Source organism: Vigna umbellata, chromosome 10, assembly GCF_029865625.1.
Source record: "Vigna umbellata cultivar VRB3 chromosome 10, Vumbellata_1.0, whole genome shotgun sequence".
Taxonomy (NCBI): domain Eukaryota; kingdom Viridiplantae; phylum Streptophyta; class Magnoliopsida; order Fabales; family Fabaceae; genus Vigna; species Vigna umbellata.
In genome coordinates this window covers 16,744,574-16,768,759 of record NC_142174.1, presented here as the reverse complement: position 1 = coordinate 16,768,759, position 24,186 = coordinate 16,744,574, and the positions used below count along the sequence as shown (strand labels likewise).

The 24,186-nt window shown below is 29.8% G+C and overlaps 1 protein-coding gene across 1 annotated transcript; it reads left to right on the top strand.

The window, feature by feature from the left end:
- Nucleotides 1-10,201: 10,201 nt before the first annotated feature.
- Nucleotides 10,202-17,093, top strand: LOC124834891 (zinc finger CCCH domain-containing protein 44). Its single transcript, XM_088100349.1, has 11 exons — nucleotides 10,202-10,362; nucleotides 10,554-10,881; nucleotides 11,054-11,133; nucleotides 11,513-11,700; nucleotides 11,829-12,753; nucleotides 12,849-12,976; nucleotides 13,160-13,219; nucleotides 13,297-13,347; nucleotides 13,757-13,827; nucleotides 14,364-14,518; nucleotides 14,617-17,093. Exons 1-11 carry the CDS (start codon nucleotides 10,335-10,337, stop codon nucleotides 16,944-16,946), a joined length of 4,344 nt encoding a protein of 1,447 aa, XP_087956475.1. The 5' UTR covers nucleotides 10,202-10,334; the 3' UTR covers nucleotides 16,947-17,093.
- The last annotated feature ends 7,093 nt before the right edge of the window (nucleotides 17,094-24,186 follow it).

Genomic DNA, 24,186 nt, shown 5'->3' with positions numbered 1-24,186 from the left:
CACGCTGTTATGTCAATCTTTTGAAAAAACACTCCTATTTCTTACGTTTTTCAACCATTTTAAACTGTTTTATCTATAATCTAAATATAAAAATATATAAGGAGATATATGTCTATTTACTTTCAATCTTATCCTCTTAATTATTATTTTTAAATTTAAATAACTGTTTATGATAAATAAAATAAATTTTAGTTTTATTATTTTAGTAATTATTTTTTAATTTAAATAATTATTCATTATAAAAATTATTTAAATTTTCATTACTTTAATAAAAAAATTAAAATTTAAATATTTATTCCTATTATTTAACAATACTTTTTATAATATTTTTTATTTTAATTACTAAAAATTATTTTATCTATACCTTTTTATTTTTTCAAATTTATTCTTTAATTATTATGACATAAAAATATAATCATAGAAAATAGATAGATGATAAAAAGGAGAAAAAAAAGGAAAAGAGTAAAATAAAGGATAATTATACTTTGACAACATCTTTTTTACAATATTTTAACATCATCTACGTGTCATTATGATATAAAAATATTGTCAAAGTATCATTATCCTAAAATAAAAATAAATTATTGCTTTCTTTTATATGCTTTCATCCCATTAAACACACCTTTATCTTTTTAACTTGTAAAATTATATATATATATATATATATATATATATATATATATATATATATATATATATATATATATGGGTTTGCTAATGCGGGTATGCCTGCTTTTCATAAACTTAAAAAAAAAAAAATCCCCCAAACTCTTACTCACCTCTCTCATTCTTCTCAATCCTTTCTCTTTCATCTCTGCCACTCCAACATTTTCTCTGTCATCCCTACTACTGTAGCCCCAATTGAAAGAATCAGAAACATTTGCCTTTAAACAATTTTCCTTTGTAAAGAGTTGAGTCATTGACATATTCACCTTCAGGCAAAGATTCATTCAAGATTTCTTCATTTTCACCATTTTCACTAACTTCTCTAATTTCATCATCTGCATATGTTGAATCATCATCTCTAAAAAAAACTCTCCAAGCCAATTACCAATTTTTTGGGATGTCATTATGCTTGTGAAAATTAGATAAATTATATACGACAAAAATTATAAAATGAAAACTCGTTATAAAGTCATTTTTTGTAAGAAATTGTTTAACAACGAGTGTTTTTGATTTTTTCCAGGCCAATTACCAATTCCTTTGATGTCATTATGCTGGTAAAAATTAGATAAAATTAGATAAGACAAAAATTATAAAATAAAAACTCATTATAAAATCATTTTTTGTAAGAAATTGTTTAACTGCGAGTATTTTTTATTTTTTCCAGGTCAATTACCAATTCCTTTATTCTTCTGAAAATTGGATAAAAATGGATAAGACAAAAATTATAAGATGAAAACTCATTATAAAATCATTTTTTTGTAAGATTGTTTAACAGCAAGTGTTTATTGGAGCTACACAGAGAAAAAATTGGAGTGAGAAAGATGAAAGAGAAAGGACTGAGAGGAATGAGAGAGATGAGTAAGGGTTTGGGAGTTTCTTTTTTTTTTTTAAGTTTTGAGAATGAAAATTATTAAAATACCCTTAACCTTAAAACTTAGAATCCATATATACAGGGTATATATATATATGGTTTGCTAACTTGCATATACTATTTTAACAATGTGTACCGAGTTTTAGTAGCCGAGTTTTAGTAGACAAAAATACCATTATATATTATGGACTCTGAGTGAGTGTCAAGGGTTTTTGAATAATTTTCATTCTCAAAACTTAAAAAAAACAAGAAACACTCAAACCTTTACTCACCTCACCTCCCTCGTTCCTTTACTCACCTCACCTCTCTCATTCCTCTCAACCATTTCTCTTCCATCCCTCTCACTCCAACATTTTCTTTGTCATCTCTATTGTAACCCCAACTAAAAAAATTAGAAACACTTGTCTAACCCTAATCCACCTTCCTCACTTATCCAATTTGTTTCTCTCTTATCTTCATACTTTCTCTCACCCACACAATTCAAATTGAAGTGAAATCTTTTTGAATAAATCAATGCAATTAGGAGGACTCGATGAAGGACATCAATTCAAATTCTGAATTTTCAAATTAAGAGAAATATCGAGAGAAATCAAGAATTCTCGCTATTTCTTAGATTCATGGATAGGTTGGGGCAACAATATCATAAAAAATACCTAAAAAAACTAAAATACTAGCAATTTGAAACGAAATATAGTTCGAGATCCATGTATTCTTTTTGTACTATATTTTTTGAACTAGATTCAATTAAATTGGAACGAAATCTTTCATCACTTTTTGAATTCTTCTTTTTTATCTTAGTTGTTTTCATCTTTTTCTTATATTCAAATCCCAAAAGAGTTATAAGTTAATTAAAAGTAACCCGCGACACCACAATTTGTTGCTTTTGGTCTGTTCGCTCATTTGTTTTCCACTTTAATAACAAAATAAAATTATTTTGTTATTAAAGTTAAAAACAAATGAACGAACAAAGAAAGAGCAACAAATTGCGGTGTCATGGGTTGCTCTGTGTGGGTGTGAGAGAGTACGAAAAGATGAGAGAGAAACAAATTGGATAAGTGAGAAAGGTGAATAAGAGTTTAAGGATTTCTTGTTTTTTTTTTAGTTTTGAGAATGAAAATTATTCAAACACCTTTATCCTTAAAACTTAGAGTTCATAATATATAAGAGTATTTTTGTTTACTAAAATCCGATAATGTACCAGTAAAAAAAAAGAGCTTATGCAATTTAGCAAACTTCTATATGTATATATATACTTTTATATTAAGCTATATTACATGCCTTCTATATTTTTACATGTATATAAAAAAAGATGTTTTCAATGCACATTTTTGAATAAATGATCGTTATATCTTTTAAATAAACCTTGTTTTAAATTAAAATAATTGTATATTTTTTATTCATTAAATCATCATTAGTTTTAATTTAATTATTTTTTAAACTATAATAATTATTTTATTACTTTATCATTTTAAATAAATATTTATTTAAATTTAATTTTCTTAAAATTAAATTAATTATTTATAATATATAATATCTATATTTGGATACTATTATTAAGATTATCTATTATTTATACTATTTTATACTATTATATAAAGAATTATCATTTTTTCTATACACATTTTGCTTTTAATTATATCTTTTAAGTATTTTTTTAAAATAAAAAAAAATTATTTTACCAATTTACCTTTCAAGTAATCCTTTTTTAAAATTTAACCATTTTTTTGGATTTAACCCTTTTTATCTAAAATTTAACTACCATTTTAAACTAAAATAACTATTTCTAATTTTACCTTTAAGTGCTTACTTATTTTTGTGTCTATATATTTTATCAATTTTACTTTTTTTAAGTGACATTTTTTTAATTTAATTGTTTTTTTATTTAACCATTTTTATTAAATTAAATAGATTAAAATCGTCTACAAAAAATAAATAAAATCTATTTATTTATGTTTAATTTGGAATTTTATTATTTTTCGCTATTATAAAACAATGAATACATGTATTTTCACTAGTATTATATATAAAATAATTTTTTTATTGATATGCACTTTTACTTTTTACTCTTTAAATAATAGTTTTTTATAATAATTTTAATTTTTATCATAAAAAAATGGTTGGATCTGGTGTTTGAAGAGTAAAAAGGAAAAAAACGAAAAATTGGAAAAAAGATAGAGCATTAGTAAGGAGAGAGAATTCTCTTTTGACAAAAACAAAAGAAAAGGAAAATATATACAAATTTCATGAGAATCTCATTTTACATGTGGTACATGAAAAGATGCTATATTATTATAATTCATGTTTTAACACTTTTTTTCCTGTGGTTATTAATTTAGTTTTCTCTTTTGGTAAATTAAGAAGTATGCATATGAGCATATGTTTAGTTTAGTATGTTAAATTAATAAGTTACTCTCTAAGCTAGGTAATAATATGATTATTATATCTTTTCACGTTAATATTTGATTACCGTTGTTATTTCAAAATATATTTTAATTTTATCTATATATTTATGTGGTATCTGCAAATAAATTTTTTAATAAATAATTTATACTTATTAATATTTATTAATAGTAAATATTTTAATATTTATTTATAAATAATTTGAATAGAGTATTATATTATTTATATTGGCAGATATTTATTATTTAAAAAATTAAAATTAAAATTTTATTTATATTTTATTAAATTGAATTTAATTAAAATTAAAATTAATTTATATTTTATTTATTCGAATTTAGTTAATTTTAATTTATATTATATTTTATGTATTTTTTATAATTTTATTTTAAAAGTTTATATAATATCATTTTTAAATATTCATAAACACTTACTAATTTTAAAATATACATAAATATTTTTTAAGTAAATATTTAACTAATGACAAAATAAATAATGAATTTTTTTTTACTAGTCAAATTAGTTAATTACATATTTCCTGAAAACAAACTAATCAAGGGACATGTTATGAAAATTGTAGACGTAAGAGCAATGGAACTCGTGGGGAATATTGTGGAAGTATTAAAATATGGTATTTGGCCTCAAAGTCACAATTTAGGTATATACATTGATTATAAACAGGGAAACCTGATCTATATTATGACAGATAATATGTCTACGTACTATTTTTTTAATACTTTTATTAAGAAAAGAAACTAGAAACATAATAAAAGTGAAAATTCAAATAATTTTTAAATGACTATCTATGTCGCGTGTGCGTGTGTAAATATATGATTCTTATTTATTTTCAAATTTTTATTTATTTATATTATTAAAAAATTAAGTTATTTTTGTAGTGTTTGATTGAAACAAATAAGATTTACAAAAACATATAGCCTTTTTCCATCATGATCGTATTTTGCTCACTTAAATCCCAATTTCCCAATAGATGTATTATTATTTTCATTTTTTATAAATAAATTATTAATTAATTTTCAAAATTTGTTTATTGAATTATTATGCACACTTGTAATTTAAATATTGTGTATGTTATGGCTTTCAATTTCATTTTTTAATAATCACGTTTGATATTTGTACTGGTGATCCTCGGAGGGCTTCGACGAAGGGTACTTGAGAAACATCAAGGTCGAACGGCCGAGACAAGTGGATTTCGAACATGATTAAGGTAAAACACTAATTAAGGATGATTGGGCTGTGGATTGGGTCGTGATTAAGACTTTGTTAATCTGAAACTCACGACCAAAACTATAAATACATGTCAAAGGTAAGAAATAGACAAGTTCATTAATTACGCATTTATTACGGTGCTTAACTTATCAGTACCTTTACAGGTACACCTCTGATCGGTGCACAGGAGACTGAACAAGGCTTGACTAGACGAAGATAACTGAGAGCGTGGATCGGACGACGCCTAGAGAAAATTGTGCAGGGACTTAGGTGACTCAACCCCATACCGAAACAATATCATTACTAGAAAATTTCTACAATCAATTTAATTTCAATTAATACCGAAAAAATTACAATTTACTAAGAGACTATTGACTTTTACACCATCCTTAGAATATTTCTAAAGATAAATTAAAGATATTTATTACTCCTTAGATATAAGTTACACAAACTTACCTTCTTTTTTTATTTGTTAGTTAAGTAATCGTTCAATATTATTTTACTTATTATGTAGGTTAAAAGTGATAAAATGTTTACATCATCTAACAAACATAATGTGATCAAATATTGTATTACAGGTTTGGATGTTAAAAGAAAAAAGAACTTCGCTTACAAACCATTGAAACATTATATCGAAAACATACCATCTATAAATCATAAATCCACATACATATAGATAACATAAATACGACTCAATGTATATGCACATCAACAAATCTTCATCCACCAATATCATTTCCATAAAGAAATAGTATTTTTTTTTTCAAATTTAAAAATTAATTGATTGTGTTACTTTAATTTATATGACTTTTTTTCTCCTTGAAAGTAGTTTTAATAAACGAATTTCATACAAAATTGAATAGTCATAATAATTATAATAAATATCAGTGTATGAAAACTTTGTTATGTCATTAAAAAGATTATATGTCGGGTTTAAGAATTGATACAGGTATAAAAGGTATAAAAGTTTTTACTATCAATTTCATAACTAATATAAAAAATTCACATTTTATATAAGTTTAAATCACAATAATATAGAAAATGTCACTTTTTATACCTACACATTAAGAGTAGCTTCTTATTAGTACACATGATGACACTTAAACTCTCTTTGAATCTATAGACAAAGATATGATTTCCGTATTCGTCTCCTTCCTCCTCTAATATAATTAATAACAAAACACTACAAAGAAGCACAATCTAAAAAATAAAAGAAATTGATTATTTATCAAAATAAATATCACTAATAATAATACTCGAGAAATGGCAAAATAACTAAAAACAAACAGATAGAATATTTGCACATTGATGCATAAGAGAGCTATATACTATTAGACATACCTTAATCTCTTGTGAATCAAAACAAAAGTATAGAGAAATTGAAAATCTCAAGGAAGAAGCTGAAATATTCAAATCTAAAGACAAGAACTACGACGACAATTAAAAAACTATTGAATCATTAAAGCTATCGACGAATCACACAACACCTCTAAAATCGCTTACCACCTTTGGCGAAGCACTATTGTTTCCACTGCATATAACCAAGAGCGTCGCTAATGACAATCACACGTGACACTCAATTCAAGCTCTTAACCATTGCAGAATCGACTCCCTTTTTATGGAAAATGAAACCTTAACCAATAGATGATATGACATTTGATAACCCCTGCACTCTTACCTTACCCAAAGTTTACAAGTTTCTTTTCTTTTAGGTTTTCTTACTTTTCCTATTTTTTGTAAAATTATATTTACAAGTATCAATGGATACTCGTGAGTTCTAACAAATTTACGAATATTTTTTAAACGAGTATCTGAATGATAAGGAATATATTTTTTTTACTACAATTAGGTAATATGAAGTTGTTATCCATGTTCACTCTAACTAATTGTTATTCCTAAATGTGACATTATAGAGAAAACGTAAAAAATGATTGTGGAAGTAACCCAATGAAAAGATAATGGAGGTGCAAAAATCACTCCACACATATATAACAAACACGACATAGAACGATAAAGAATATAACAAAACAAGTAACAAACATATCATATCATAAATAACAACATAAAAAAAGGTAATAATAATGAGAATATGTTAAATATACAATGGGTAAAATTCAAATTTTGAAATTCAAATATCCCTAACTGTGTGTTTTTGGGCATGCACCCACTTTTAGCAAATTCATACATTTTTTTAGGACCAGGCACACAACAAATCTTCATAATTCTAATATGTAGCAAAATCTCCATGTTTTTTTGGTTTCTTAGAACACTACTGCTTTTGGGGAAGGGTATATTTGTACTGTGCCGCTTTGGATGGGTGTGTGTGCACAACTTTGAAAATCTAAGATTGCATAGTTCATTCAATGGAATGTCAAAGAGCAATTAAAGTTTTTGTTTTTCCTTAATATGCTAGGTCTAAATACTCAGCTTCAACATCTAATTTTGCATAGCTAATTTAATTTAACGTGCAAGAACAATCCCAACTTCTTTTTATTCCTCTTTTGAACAATCTTAAATTGAATTAAACTTTTTTTGGATTTTAAAATCGATCAGTAGTCTTTAATACCTTTGAGTAATTTAAACATTATTATCGGTTTTATCTAAAGTATAATATTTTTAACACCTTTTCAGTCAAAGAAATCATGTGGGCAAAGTTTTAATATATGTGACCTAAAAAGGTAGGTATTTTAAGATACGAAGGAAGTTGATTTCTATCTACTGTTTTATTAAAAACATAAATATGTCTAATTTAAAAATTAATTACTACACACATTGCATTCATGTTACATGAAGCAATCATATATAACTAGCAAGTGAAGTTATTAGATGACTAACTTTGGTGAATATAATAGTTAAAATTAAATTTGGTAAAACAATTTTTAAGACATATTTCCTTATATATTTTATTTAATCATTAATTCACACAGCCCGTACACATATAAGAAAAACACATTATATATATAGTTATAATGAATTAATCAAGTTGTAAAGTCTAGAAAAAAAATTAGTAAATATAAATGTTTATTTCTGAAAATATATAATAAAAGAGAGAAAAATGAAGGAATGATATTTTTTATTGTCACCGGAGTTAAAGTGAAAAATAATAAATCATAAAATCTGAAAATAATCAACATAGTAAGATATTTAAACATACATTTTTCAGTTGTATATATTTTCTTGTAAAATTAATAATAATAATTATTCCATACAAATTGTGTCGTTATAGTGTAGTTTTAGTATTATTATACCAAATTAAGATATACACATGTATTTGTTACTCCAAAGACATCATAACATTGCTTTGAGAGTAATTTATTTATTTTTACAAAACTAGGAGAGCAATTTTATAACATAATTACAATCTATCAACATTTTTCAACACAAGAATACATTATACATCGCCCACCACTTTTGTTAACCATTATTGTCAAATTTATTTTCTTAAATGATTGAGACGTTAATATTTTAAGAAGTTGCATTGTGTTGTGTTATTGAACGTGCAGTTACTTTTAACATTTTGATAATTCATTTACATTTTTAAAAATTATAATAAAAAGTAAGATAATAATATGAATTGTGTATAACAAATAAGATAATCCTTTACCTTTATATACGGTTAAAAATTGGACACTTTATTTTCATTTTTTAATTTTAAAATATTTAAAGATAAAACAATAATATGAAAAATGAGAATATAGGTAAAATCGATATTTGACGTTACATTAATTTTTGTTTAGCATAATGAATGGTTTTAAGGGAAGTCAACTTCCACGTGTAAAATATTTTTCATTAATTAAAATATGCAGAGAAAAGCATTTAATGTCTAAAGCAACAGAGATGTGAATGAACATACATGTATGTCATGCATTCATCCGTGAAGCTAATTCACCATATAAGTATGCATGGATTTAATTTTTATTGAAACATAATAAGGACTACACGCACTTCTAACATTGTAGATGAGTTTTCATTTAATGCTTTATCTTCTCTTCAACTTGCGCTGAGGCCACACTATACAATTAAATTCATGACATCTTTTTATTATAATATGTTTTTTTACTATATATAGACATATAAATTTTATTTTAATGGAAGAAAAAGTTTAATCACAGTAAAGTCACAACATATAACGTCTTTTAAATCTTGAAAAATGCTTATTATCAGAGGGGATTTTTTTCCACTACTTAGTTCTTGTATATGTTTAGATTAATTCATAGTAAATAAAATGTTTTTTAGTTATTTTTATTGGCAGTGAAATGACCCTGATCTATACCTATAGGGGGTTTTAATTTCAAACAAATTGAATGAGTGATTTTCAATAACAAGCTCACCCACAAGCCGAACGAAGCATTTATTGGGTTAGCATGTTCACATAAATAATGCCGCAACGTCTTGACTAATGACAGGTATGACAACAGTGACGTTATCATCCTCCAACATGTTAAACTCACCCTAATTTTCTCACTAAACACTGTTTCCAATAATCACTTACTCTCACATGCAACTTGGTTTCGTGATATTCTATTGCAGCGAATAACACACGCACACAGTAGCTGGCACACTGGGAAACGAAATCTGTTTGTTAATGTTTTCGGTGCATCACGGAAAAATTATTGCCCTCCCCGTTTGAGAAAATTACCATTTGGAGAATTAAACAAAAGAATGTAGATAAATGGGAAAGCTAGTGGCAAAGCGGAACAAGTAATCTTGCCTTCTTTTTCACCCAACATCCACTTTGTGCCTCAAGAATAAAAACAAGCCTAACTTTCCTTTCTTAAATCGGAGGCAAAAAGTAGTTTTCGTAAAGAAAATGAATTATTTTTTTCAGAAACTTGTAAAAAAATTTTTAAATGGAAAAGATTATTAATAAACTAATAAATTAATAAATAATAAATTAAGATGATTTTAGGCGTGTTTTGAGCGTTGAAGAAAATAACCAAGTGGCTCCCACTTTGGCTGGCCTCACCACGGCATCCCACTAACCACGTGGTGCTCGAGAAACACAGAATCGCGTACTCAAAAGGAGTCGCGTTTGACGATTCTCAACTTTGAATTCTCACTAGATGAAAAATTGAAAACATGTAGAAAAGCAAAAACCAACAAACAAAGAAAGAAAGAGAGAGAGAAAGAAGGAGTAAGAGGAGCTTCCACATTCAACCAATCCGCGGCGAGCATGTCATCTACCTTCTGCTCACTGAGAGGTCAGAGTTCCACATACTCTCTCTCTTGCAATCGGGATCTCTCCGCTTTTTGACACGAATTTACCAACAAAACATACAGTGCCTTGTTACATCTGCGTCTGCACTCCACTTCCCTATCCATGTTAGGGTTTTCTATCTCCCACGCTTCTCTCCCTATGTTTCGGAATTATTGATTTTCTTCCTTCGATTAGATTCGATTCGATTTCTGCTAGCTATGGAGCAGCCGCTTCAACCGCAGCCGGACGCTGCGGCAAACACGGCTCGGGGTTTGGAGGACTCCCGCCTGGTGGGAGCCACTGTCGTGCCTGCTGGCTATGCTGATGTGGCCGAAAAAGATGTTAATAGTAGCGTGTCGAATTCGGAGGTTACGGTCGTCGAAGGCGCCGTTTTGAAACGGAAGCGTGGTCGTCCGGCCAAGGGAGCTCCGAAAGTGGTGCCTATCGTGAGACAAAAGAAGGACGAGGAGGATGTTTGCTTCATTTGCTTCGACGGTGGGAGCCTCGTTCTCTGTGATCGGAGGTGAGTTGTAATTGCCTTTGATTTAGCTGTTGTGGGTTAGATTCTACGTCCACTTGCCTTTTTAGTTTGCAATTAAGGTAGCTCATGCGTTATGATTTTCAATTGTAATCTCTTGTGCCGGTTTCAATATATGTTTATTATTAATTTATCTGTCTTTTCTTTTCCCTTTTAGGGGTTGTCCTAAAGCGTATCATCCCACGTGTATTAAGCGAGACGAAGCGTTTTTTCGATCAAAGGCTAAATGGAATTGCGGTATGTTGTTTCGTTTATTAATTTCCTGCAATTGGATTACTCAGCCAATGTGTTCTTAATATTTGGTTTGATTTCCTATGAACGCGACATTTATATTTGGGTTTTGCTTGATAGATTTGGAGTTGCTACTGTTGTAGATTACACAGAACCAAATTACTAAAGAGATTACGCAGAATCAACTTAATAACCTCCAATGCTATTCATTTATTATCACCTTAAACTGAGTGTCGTATTTATGGCATTTGACAATTAATGCACACTTGCATACTCTGTTTTTCGGAAGACTATTGCCTCTATACGTTTTGGATTTTAGTATCTCAGTTTGCATTACAATTGGACTGTTTTCCGTTGTTAACCATTTGTTTTTTGTGCCATTCAGGTTGGCATATATGTAGCGCCTGTGAAAAGGCTTCGCATTATATGTGCTATACTTGCACGTACTCTTTGTGCAAGGGGTGCACAAAAGACGCTGATTTTGTTTGTGTCCGAGAGAATAAAGGTTTATGCGGAATATGCATGAGGACTATAATGCTGATTGAGAACAGCGTCCAAGGAAATAAGGAAATGGTATGTTAAACTTTCTTATCTATGCTGGATAGCTGGTACACTAGTAATTTTATTTGTGCAGGATTACTTGTGTTAAGTTTATGTTGTATGATAGGTCGATGTTCTAATTTTTTTATCGATGTTTACAGTGTGAAGTGGATTTCGATGACAAAAGCAGCTGGGAGTATCTTTTCAAGGTTTATTGGATGTATTTGAAAGGGAAGCTATCTTTAACATTTGATGAGCTCCTACGGGCTAAAAACCCTTGGAAAGCTGTTGCTCCTATGAGTTATAAGGTTCAAAGTCCCCATGAACTTTATCATCTTAGAGATGACAAAGGTTCTGGTTCCGAGAACTCCTGTATAGACATAGAATCAAATAATTTGAAGAACAAAAGACCCAAGAGACAGCCAAAACTTCTTGGCAAGGGTGATTGCCTGGACAGGATGGGTTCAGGTGGTGACAGAGTTATGTCTTTGCCTGAATGCACAAAATGGGCATCGAAGGAGCTACTAGAGTTTGTTTCACATATGAAAAATGGTGATACATCTCTCCTGTCTCAATTTGATGTCCAAACTCTCTTGCTGGAGTATGTGAAGAAAAATAATCTTCGTGATCCTCAACAGATGTCTGAAATTGTTTGTGATTCTAGACTACTAAATTTGTTTGGAAAATCACGAGTCAGCCAAATTGAAATGGTAAAGCTCCTTGAATCCCATTTTCTTTTAAAACACAACGGACCAGCAGAAAATACTTTTGGAGCAGGAATTATTAATGCTGTTGCTAGTGAAGGGGAGGCCATTGACACTCATAGTAAACAGTTGATGTTAGTTAATGACAAGATATGTAAAACACATAAAAATGCCGATGTTCTAGTTCCGCAAAATAACCCCAATGCATATGCTGCAATAGATGTTCACAATCTTAACTTGATCTACTTGCGGCGATGTCTGATGGAGAATCTGACTGAAGATATTGAAAAGATTCACGAGAAGGTTGTTGGTTCATTTGTGCGGATAAGAATCTCGAGCAGTGATCAAAAACAAGATATGTATAGACTTGTCCAAGTTGTAGGTAAATAAACTTTTATAGCTTCCAATACTCAGTCAATTACCCTTTTGTGAATTGCAAATGACTTGAAATTGGTTTTGGAAAAACTATTTGGGCAGGTACAAGCAAGGTTGCTGAATCATACAAAACTGGGACAAGAACAACTGATTTTAAGCTTGAAATTTTAAACTTAAACAGGAAGGAGGTCATACCCATTGCTGAAATTTCTAATCAGGAGTTCTCTGAGGTGAAAATAGATATTATTTTAATCATATTACCTTCAAAAAAATCTCTAGAATGTGTAGAAGAGTTAAGTTTATTCTATGCAAGTTTGCTGATGGTCAATATATTTAATCTCTAGAATGTGTAGAAGAGTTAAGTTTATTCTATGCAAGTTTGCTGATGGTCAATATATTTATTTTACATTCAGGATGAATGCAAGCGGTTGCGTCAGAGTATAAAATATGGGCTCTCAAAGAGATTGACTGTGGTTAGTGTGCATATTATTTCAATTTCATAAAGTATGTTGTATTTTGCGTGTTTAAGACGATTCTGTGTTGGCTGTAGGGAGAGATTCTAAACAAAGCATTAACACTTCAAGCAATTAGAGTTAATGATGTAAGTTCTTTTCCTTATTTTATTTTTCTGCTACCTATCAAAATGGAGATATGATGTATGATTAATGTTGATTTTTATCATAATAAAAATTCAAAGCATAAAAAAAAGCCTACATATATTTCTTAGGTACCATATTGTATGTCACTTAGGTACGTCTACTAATCTTAGTCTTTTTGAATGGAATAATTATGTGGCAGTTAACAATTTCCTGGTGGACTCAATATGTGAATTTAGTGAAATGTTTTGGTTGAAATAAAAAATGCTTTTTCTTTAGAGGCACAAAATTCCCCCCTTTTATTGTCAGAGTAATATATATGATAATTGTCATTCTTTAATATCATACCTTTAAAATATGACCAGCCATATCGTTGGCCTTGATTTTAAACATTATGCTCTTTTATTGGTATAGTTGCTGGAAGCTGAGATTTTGCGGCTTAATCATCTTCGTGATAGAGCAAGTGAAAAGGGGCATAGAAAAGAATATCCTTTATGATTTACTACTTTACTCTTTGGTGTTCTTTCCTCTCAGTACACTATAGATAATATGATTCTGCAACTATTCATTATCCATTGGTACAATATATGCTTGTTTCACAGTAGTTTATGCACTAATCCACTAGGGGAGCTTAGCTGAATATATGCTAGAATCTTTGGAGTTCTATGGAGGCATACATGTTATAAAGTAGTTTCCTTGTAAATTTTATGTTTTATTTTGTCTTGTGCATCTACATATTATTGCTGGAATTTCATTTTTATTTTATTTTACTCTATGGTCAAATTTATGTGTGCTTATTTTATAAACGCAGTCATGGGACATACTGCACTGTTTTTTCTTTTAACAAAAAGTTGGACATACAAAAAATATTTGTAAACTAGATTGAAATTTTAACAAAGATGGGTTAAGCAATGAGTTGATAGGTTCTCATTAGTTGTAATGGGCCTCTGTGTGTGTGTGTGTTCATGGTTGCATGCTCATGTGCCAAAGGCATAATCAACGTTCCTTGACCAAACTGCACGGTTAAAGAATATGAGGAGAAGTTGCAGCTACTGAACTCTCCAGAGGAGCGGCAACGCAGGCTGCAAGAAATTCCAGATGTACACTCTGACCCCAATTTAGATTCAATGTTTGAGTCTGATGAAGATGATGGAGAGTCAGATGAAAGGAAGCAAGGTAGCATTCATTTGCTCCACAGACATTGTTTTCATGTTTCTTTTGGAAGTTGTCCAAACAATGTTTGTCTCATGGTAACGGTAATTATGTATATGCAGATACCAATATATTTTCAAAATATCTTGGGTTTGATAGAAGAGAGAGGGGCTCTTTTTTTCCAAGAATTTCGAACAATGTCTTCAATGATGCGGGAGGCAAAACACAAGACTTGCCTGTTACCCGAGAACATGTTGGGAATATATGTACAGTAAAGAACTGTGACACAGCTATCGAGGATAGCACTAATACGGTTGTGAAATCAGAAGTGTCTAGTGTTGCAGTGGACATTTCACCATCACTTATCCCAGTGGAGATACAGCAGCCACTTAATGAATTTTTGAATGATAGATCATGGAATTATCAAGATCCAACTGGGAAGGTTCAAGGGCCTTTTTCTATGTTGCAGCTGTACAAATGGAATGTAAGTGGAGGTTTCCCTCCAGATCTCAAAATATGGAGGATAGGTGAGAAACAGGATAACTCTATACTGTTAACGGATGCACTAAGTGGGAAGTGTTCCAAAAATGTGTCATTGCCATTCAACAACCCATTGCTCTCTCTTGGGGTCAGTACATTGGATAATAAACATAATGTTCAGGATGCTGGGAAGAATGTAGTGAAGAATGGAATTTCTGCCGATGGGCAAATTATTGAACAGATCAAGGAAAAAATAGTGGATGATACCTCTACCCAGTCTGATGGTAAAGCTGAGCCTGTCAGGAGCAATGGATGGCTTGGGCCGCTGCATTTATACCCTTCACCATTGACAACTGCCATTACTGAGAAAATGAATGAAACGTCTGATAAATTAAGGAAAGATCATGGGATTGTGCGAAACTCTCAAGATAATGGAAATAATGGCTCAAACAGAACAGTTGATGGGCAGAGTAATAGTGGGCAAAGTTATCAGAAGCCATCAGATAGTGAAGAGAATGCAGGGCAATCTTCTGGACAGACCTGGAGACACCCTAATGTTAATATTAATAGCTCTTCGGATTGCCTGGTTGCCACGTCAGCTCATGTTTCGGGCAAAAAAACATCACCTCATAAGCTGGGATTTGATTTGCATAATTCTCCTTCCCCTCCAGCATGTAATACATCATCTGGACAGACCTGGAGACCCCCTCATGTTAATAGCCCTTCCAATTGCTTGGTTACCACGTCAGCTCATGCCTCTGATACAAAAACATCACCACATAAGCTGGGATTTGATTTGCATAATCCTCCCTCCCCTCCTGCATGTAATACATCATCTGGACAGACCTGGAGTCACCCTACTGTAAATAGTTCTTCTGATTGCTTGGTTAACACACCGGCTCATGTTTCTGGTACAAAAACATCACCACATAAGCTGGGCTTTGATTTGCATAATCCTCCTTCCCCTCCAGCTTGTAATACATCTTCTGGACAGACTTGGAGACACTTTGATATAAATATTTCTACCAATTGCTTAGTTACCTCATCAAATCATGTTTCTGGTGTAAAAACATCACCGCATAAGCTGGGATTTGATTTGCATAATCCTCCTTCCCCTCCAACTTGTAATACATCAACATGGCAGGCAATCATTGGCGAGCCCAATGATTTTGATGAATCAGTTTCAGATCTGTTGGCAGAAGTGGAAGCAATGGAGTCACTTGGTGGCTTGGAATCTCCCACTTCAATCATGAAATGTGGCGATGATTTGACTGAAGGTTCTAAAAATGATTGTCTCAGCTTTGTTGCAGACCTTGGCCCAATGCTTGATGCAGGTAAAGGTGATGCACTGAGCTCCACTGGAGATTTAAACTTACCATCTCAACCGACAGCAGCAGAGGAACCATTACGGCAAGCAGATGTACATCACCATCATCAAAGAATTTCTGATGAGCATTCTTCAAGAAGTTCTAAAGTTGAGGTGGGTACAAAAAACACAAGTGTCTCGGGTAATCAATGGGATTCAGGCTCAGAAAATTCACCCGTTGTTCCATCTCCTGCAACCTTGGGCCTGGCTATAGACACCACTTGGAGACTTGGGCTAGATAGTACACCTTTGGGGTGGAGTGGAATAGATCAAGGAAATACAAATGTGGGTTGGGGAGTAGGACAAACAGCAGTGCAGGAAACCAGGAGCTCAAATTCATACACTTCTGTAGTAACTCCAGGTTTTGGGGATAACCAAACAAGATATGGCAGTGATCGTTTTTCTGTGCCTAGAGATCGGGGTTCTCAAGGTCATGCCAGGGAATCGGGTTTTGGTAGAAGCAGAATTGCATTTAACAGGCAACCGTCGTACGGTGTTGGGAATGGAGGCTCATATAGGCCTCTGCCCAAAGGGCAGCGAGTTTGTAAATTTTATGAAAGTGGGTACTGTAAGAAGGGGGCATCCTGTGATTACTGGCACCCATGATTTTAGATACCATTAGCACTGGTGACAGTTGTTTTTTGTAATCCTTAACATATCTGAAGTTGGCTCATTCCAATTGTTGTAATTTAACCTGACAGTATTAGTCAAGTGGCATAATTTTTTTATATGGAACTACTCTTGCTTGATCTATCTCTATTTTTTGTGACTGCTAATTACAAGTTTGTTGGCTTATGTTTTTCTTGTTCATTCAGTTTCTTCCTTTATATATATAATAAAGAGAGAGGATCAAGTTATTCCAAGAGTAATTTTTATTTCTCGTCTCTTCTTTCATTTTATTGTAATTTGCATTACGATAAAATGAAGGATGAATACTCCTTGTGTGTGTGTGTAGAGAGAGAGATAGAGATACCAAATTATTATGATTATATTCTTGAATACGAGCTCTCAATTTTTGTTAACGTGTTTGGATTGTGAAATCGTAATGGCACTAATACACTCTGAGTGTAATTCCTTGCCAATTAAGCCTCTGCGGGAAGCAGGTGAGACCATGGCATTGGAAAATAGCAGAACAAAAAAGGAAAGCAGACTGATATCTGTATATATGGGATCGCATGGTTTACTGCTGTGGCTTTCCTGTTTTGTAAACCCTCCCTTCCCATTTCTAGTAATTGCCTCGTTGAATTAGTGTTTTGTGTCTAAATTACGGCGTTATACTGCCAAGTATTTTTTTATACTTTCGTGCTTAATATCGTTCTTATTTTTATGATATGCTTTCTACGAGCATATCTTTTAAGGGCAACATATGTGAATGTTACAGTTCTTGCAATTACTTTAAGAAGAATTTAGTGATTATTATTCTCAAAAATATGATCAAGAACTTGCTTTGTCTGAAGCTTTTGATACGGCACTACTAGCCCGGAAAATAAAATATTTAAAGTCACTTTGTGAAGTTTAAGGAGTATAGATGATGGCGCTTATTTATATATATATGTGATAAGGTCTGCTTGAAGTTAAATAATTTTATGAAATTTCCATGTTAAAAGACACTGTTTAATCCGTGATATTGTGTATAAAAAATTAGTTATAATCCTTTACTATCTGGTAACTGATAATGATAATTTAAGGTAAGTCTTTTTCTCCAAAAAAAGTAAAACAATTTAGTGCAGTATAGGATTATTCAGTTTATATAAAAAACAACGTAATTTGATTTTCTGAAATTGAAAAAACATTTCAATCTAGAACAATTCTTTTATAGTTTGGATGAGTTCAAATTTGTTTTGTAGACCGTCTTGGCTAAATTTATTTATTAGCAAGGTGCGTCCTTACAGGAATTGCTTGAATAAGATGAGATGATAACTACAAGCCAAGCTGCAAAAGGCACTCTTTAAGGAAGAATCTGGATGAGTAATCCATGCGTTTTAATAGTTCTTATATTCCCGATGTCTTGAAGAATATACAATAAATAACTTGTATTTTTTTTTGTATAAATTCTTTCGGCTCTTACCAACTTTTGGAGCTGAACTTACTAGATTTTTTGTATACCTTGGAGGGTTTGAATTTAAAGCTATTGGAAAGAACGATGACTGATTTCATATTTCTACTTTAAGACAGTATTTTTTTAATCAAAACCTTCCGGAAAATGCTTTCCGTAAAAGGGGGAGATGTTTGACTTCCCAAAAAAAACTTCCGGAATTATTTATTCTTCTCTGTGATTTTGTTTGGAAGAACTTCCTATTTGCAGCGAAACGATCTGCTTCTCCCAACTTTCTGAAAATTCAAAGCACTATTTTGGGATGGAAAATACCAAACATACACTCAATTTTCTTCCATATCACTTCTTTTTCTATCATATTACATCACTTTATCTTCTTACCTTTCTTTTTCTTTCTATTATACCTTTTTTTATCCCAATCCACCCCATTTGAACTCCACGTTTATCATTGCTCTTGCTATTGTAAAGTTTTAATTTTTTTATCGGAAACCATTGTCAAAGGAGAAAGAAAAAAGAACGTAAGCGTTCTTATCACGTTCAATAGTCTACAAGTATAAATGTACATAACAAAACACAGTTCATAATGCAACATTGCTATTTAAAGTAGCAGTATTCAGGTTTTGAACTTGATGGTATTATTTAAGTTAAAGTAGCAAAATTCTTGGTTTGATTAGCTTTATTTTTATCTGGATAACGATTTTAACATTGTTTTACAATAACGATTTTCACGTTTTTGACTTAAAACAATTACCAAGACTGGTAAATAACACTCCCAAAACACATAAAAATAAGTATATGCATGAGATGTAAATTGCATTAAAAGATTAAAGGAAACCTAAATGACTTTGAAAGAGAAAATTTGAAGAAAATTAAAGTAATGCTGCGTAAAAATGTAAAAATAAACTAAAATAAAATAAAATTAAAAAGTGCAGGATTTTATTCATAAAGTTAAATATATTTTTTATTTTTTAACTTTTAAATAAAAGTTAAAATTAGTTATTTTTCAAAATTTTGATCTAATTTAATTCTTAAACTTTAAAAATGTATACATTTAATCTAATTTAAGTTATTTATATTGTTTGATAAAAAAAATTTAATTAAGAAACAAATCCAAATTTTTAAATAAATTTAATAAAATTTGATTAAGAAACTAAATACGTTTTAAAAAATTTAATTTAAATTTTTTAAAAGAAACTAATTCTAATTTTATTTAAATAAAATCATATTTTGTTTTTATAAACGTAAGATAGAACCACACGGTAAACATAGTACTTTTAACTGAAGAAATGGTCACAGGTTATGATTTTAGTGATAATCTTTGTTTAGGATTTACTATACATAAGAAGTGTGCTTTTCGTTTGCATTGATACTTGTGAGTTCAATAACTATCAGTAACTTCAGTCACATGTAATTTTGAACGTGTTTCAGTCAAATTCTTTATCACTTTTAGTACTTAAGACATAGTAATTTTTATTCACTTGTCATTGTCAACATTCTCGAAATTCTCACATCTCAACCTCTCTTAGCTTACCATTTCTTTTACAAAATTAAACCATAAATTTCCGTTATATTCAAATTTAAGTCTAATTGAATATTGGTGTTTTAACACTTAAAAAAATTACCCATATAAAAGAAGCACTTGTAATGTAAAACATTGTTTTTAAATGCCCAAGTACAAGTTGTGTTTAGTTTTTACATGTTTTGAAATATAATACAAGGAAAATCATAAATACACAAGAAAATGTCATATAATGTAAGAAAAGTATAATGATATTTTGTCACACAAATTACTTTTACATTCATTGGTATTACTTTTATTTTTTTTTTATTTTGATTTGTTTTATAAATATACAAGTTCGCTTTTTATATAATTATTCTATACAAATGTATGTAAAATGAATGTGATGTTTCTGAATTACACTCGTGTTTGAAAAGAGATAAGAATGTGAGTTTGGATGTTAGAAAGGATAATGATATTTTGAAAACATTTTTTTGATAATTTTTTAATATTATTTATATGTTATTATGTGATTAGTCTAAAATTATTTCATAATCAATAATAATAACTATAAACACAATCAATCACGTAATAATAGGTAAATGATGTTAAAATAATGTTAAAAAAATATTGTGAAAGTGTTCTCCTCTTTTAGAGAAAAAGGAAGAAAAAGGAAAAATAAAAAGAGAAAAGAAGGTGTTTGAGACTTTGTTGACGGTAAAAAATGAAATGACTGGGACCATTCTAAATACCAAGTAAATGTTTACCTAACTTTGATTCCAACGGATAACAAATGTTTACCTAACTTTAATGTTAGAATTGAAAAAGGGCATCCAACATCAATAACACAAACATCATGCCAATTAGGATAATGCCTAATTGCTTTATACTCAAAGAGGTACAATTTCAAGTTTAGGAGATTAATCAACGGATTCAGATTTTTAAACATAATTCTTTTTTTTCATGTCATTACTTAAAGGCCATCCATAATGAGAGGAATTAAAAATATAAATGGAGAAAAATTAGAAATTAAAATTACTCAGATATTTATTAAAAATAAAATGAAATTTCTAAAATTAAGAAATTAAAAACATGTTTTGGTCTAAAAAGGTTCAGAAAATAAATTAGGCAAAAAAATTGTTAAAAGAATAGTTAAAAGAGTAATGTCAGTCAACTGCATGTTGAGAGAAAAATTAATATAATTTACCTCGTCAAAATCAAATATTTGTTTTACCTAGCAAATAATATGATAACAATTTAAGACTGTGTTCGTTTAAAGGGAATTCACTGTTTACACAGTGATTTGCGAGCGAGGATTAAAGGTTCCATACGTGTTCGTTTGTGTTGATTATCGACGACGGAAAGCGATGAATTTGCAGGAATGCACGATTTGGATATCTTCGCACAAGTGAGATGATTTGCGTTGATTGTGACCATATTTACATATTTGCCCTGATACTTTTTTAAAATACCTTATACGTAATAACATAAAATAATATAGGCATGTGTGTGGTGGTCTCCCAGTGTTGAAGACGAAGAAGGGTGGTGTGTTTTGAAGGGAAGCAAATGGCTGGGTGAAGATGAAGCATGTGGTTGAATAGGAAGAACACAACTGTGTGTATTCGGTTACGGTTCAGAGTTGTGGATTTCGGTGAACGAAGTGAAAATTGAGGATGCTGTAATCGGTTATTTGTGGGTGTAACCGGTTACGCTGAGGCATGTGAAAAGGAAGTCATGCGTATTCGGTTACGCAGTCAGTAATCGGTTACCATGTAATGCAAAATATTCTCTAGTAATCGATTAACAAACTTACTGTAAATATAATTTCATGTAATGCAAAATATTCTCTATTAATTAAAAATGGTTTTATAACTAATATAAAATTATAAGAACATGTGCTTTTATACTGTAAATACATCTATAAAATAATTTATAAGTGATAATTATATTTAAGGCTGTGTTAATTTTTTAATGACATGATTAATTTAATACGTGTGTTTCACACTATATATATATATATATATATATATATATATATATATATATATATATATATATATATATATATATATATATATTTGATTTGCAATTTTATTTTTAAGTGTTTTTTTTTAAGTTTAACCATTTTTAATTAAAAATTATGAGTTTAACTATGAACATTCAAGATCATAATTTATTCAGACAATGCTTCGACTTTTTATCTTTGCATCCATCACATACAAGACGTCTAATAGGGATGCCAATACAATATCGTTTCAATGCATTGCAACGATACCTTGCTGAATCAACGTGATCATGAACTATTAAAAGAATATTTGTATGTTGAATTGTTGCAACTTTTTTTCAGGTCATGTAATATTATAACTTGCTACTTAATTATTTGTTTGTTTAATGTTAATCATTCTCATTTCCGGAACAAATAAATTGATATCACTTCGTAGTAAATTATATTACAAGCAAATATTACATTTTAAAATAAATTCATTTTACTACATTATAACTTTTATAATTTTTAAACATTAATTTTATAAATTATTCATAATTTTTTCTCTTTATAAACATTTTTACAATTAAATATAACATTAAAAAATAACATTTTATATTACTTTTATAACTAGGGGCATTATAGTAATCTTTAATTTCTACCAATTAAACTAATTTTTAAAATCTATCACATCAATCAAATCTTACACTAATTCTCACAAACTTTACTTCCAAATCTACTCTCAATTAATCACAAATCCACTCAAAAAAACAACTAAAAAATTACCCTAAAAAATCCATTCAAATTCATTCAAATCATCTCCCCCAAATACACCAAAAAGAACGCACCCTAAGTGTCATATCATTCATTACTTAAAAAATAGTTATTCCCAGTGGCAGGCAAGCGAACCAACTTTATCATACAAAAAAAAAACTTTCTCACAGGGCACTTTTCTAGTTCTTTTATATTCTTCAACTGCTAACTAATATATATATATATATATATATATATATATATATATATATATATATATATATATATATATATATATAAACTGTAAAGATATTAAAATATCTGAGAGTAATAATAGTTTAAAAGATCATATCTGATTATTTTATTATTAAAAAATAAGAATATAAATGAATTTTTTTACGAGTTAAGTTTTATTTTATAAGAACTATATATTTTTGGTGGAATTTTTTTAATTTCTTTCTGTGTTTTCTCTAGACTTATGATATTATTCTTTATTTATTTAAATTTTGGAGTATGTTTTAAAACTTCTTTAAGTTTAGATTTATAATACTATTTGATCATGTGTAAATTCATTTTCTACTTTTTTTTAGTCTTATTAGTAAATTTATTACAAGATGTAAGGGATTGTATATGTTGTTAAAGGGTTCAAGATAAATCCATGTTTAGTTATGATTGTATTAATGTATTTTGATCGTTGTAATCAGAGTATTATGTGTTCAGGTAGAATAACTTGTATGAAGTAGAGTTTGCGTGGAACAATTCCTTAGTTAGGAACATTTATTCAAGTAAGGAAAATTAATGTTATTTTATATATACTCATGATTTTGATTGAATAAACTGACTTGATAACCATGAATAACTAGTATGACTAAATTGTATAAGTTTGGTTGAAAAATGATAGAAATCATGTTGTGTATGTTCATCTATGTATAAAATGGTGGGGTTGTATCTTAAGTAAGCTAAATTGATATGCATAAGATTATTGATGTTGTATAATGTTTTGTATGTAAGGTTGATTGGGTTCAAATTATATATTTATTAGTGTGTATGAACATTTTAACCATCGGTTGATTTGACCTAAAAGTAGGGTAACCATGTAAATTTTTTGGTGTTTTTCTACCTATGATTAATCATTTTGGTTAAGTTGGTTTATTTAAGGCACCTTCAATTGGTAAGAATGTTATTTTCGAACTAAAAGCATGTAAGGATCAAGTGACTATCTGATACACCTATCGAATTTTTTATTTTATGCTAACTTGTTAGACGAGCTAAACTTCCATTAAGCGAGCGTTAAAAATATGATTACAGAGAGCATCATGACCTTTCACCCGTTGTCAAAGCTCGTTGTTGGGTGAGTCAAAGCTCGTTAGGCGAGTCAGAGCGTGTTGGGAGAGCTTAAATTTACAAGCCCCTAAAGCCTAAGTCGTTGAGCGAGTGAATAAGTAGTTGAATGAGTGAATGAGTCGTTAAACGAAACTAATTTCGAAAATGGTTTAGAGGCGGGGAAGTTTGATCATTGAACGAGTTTAACTTCACTAGGAAAATGTATATGTAT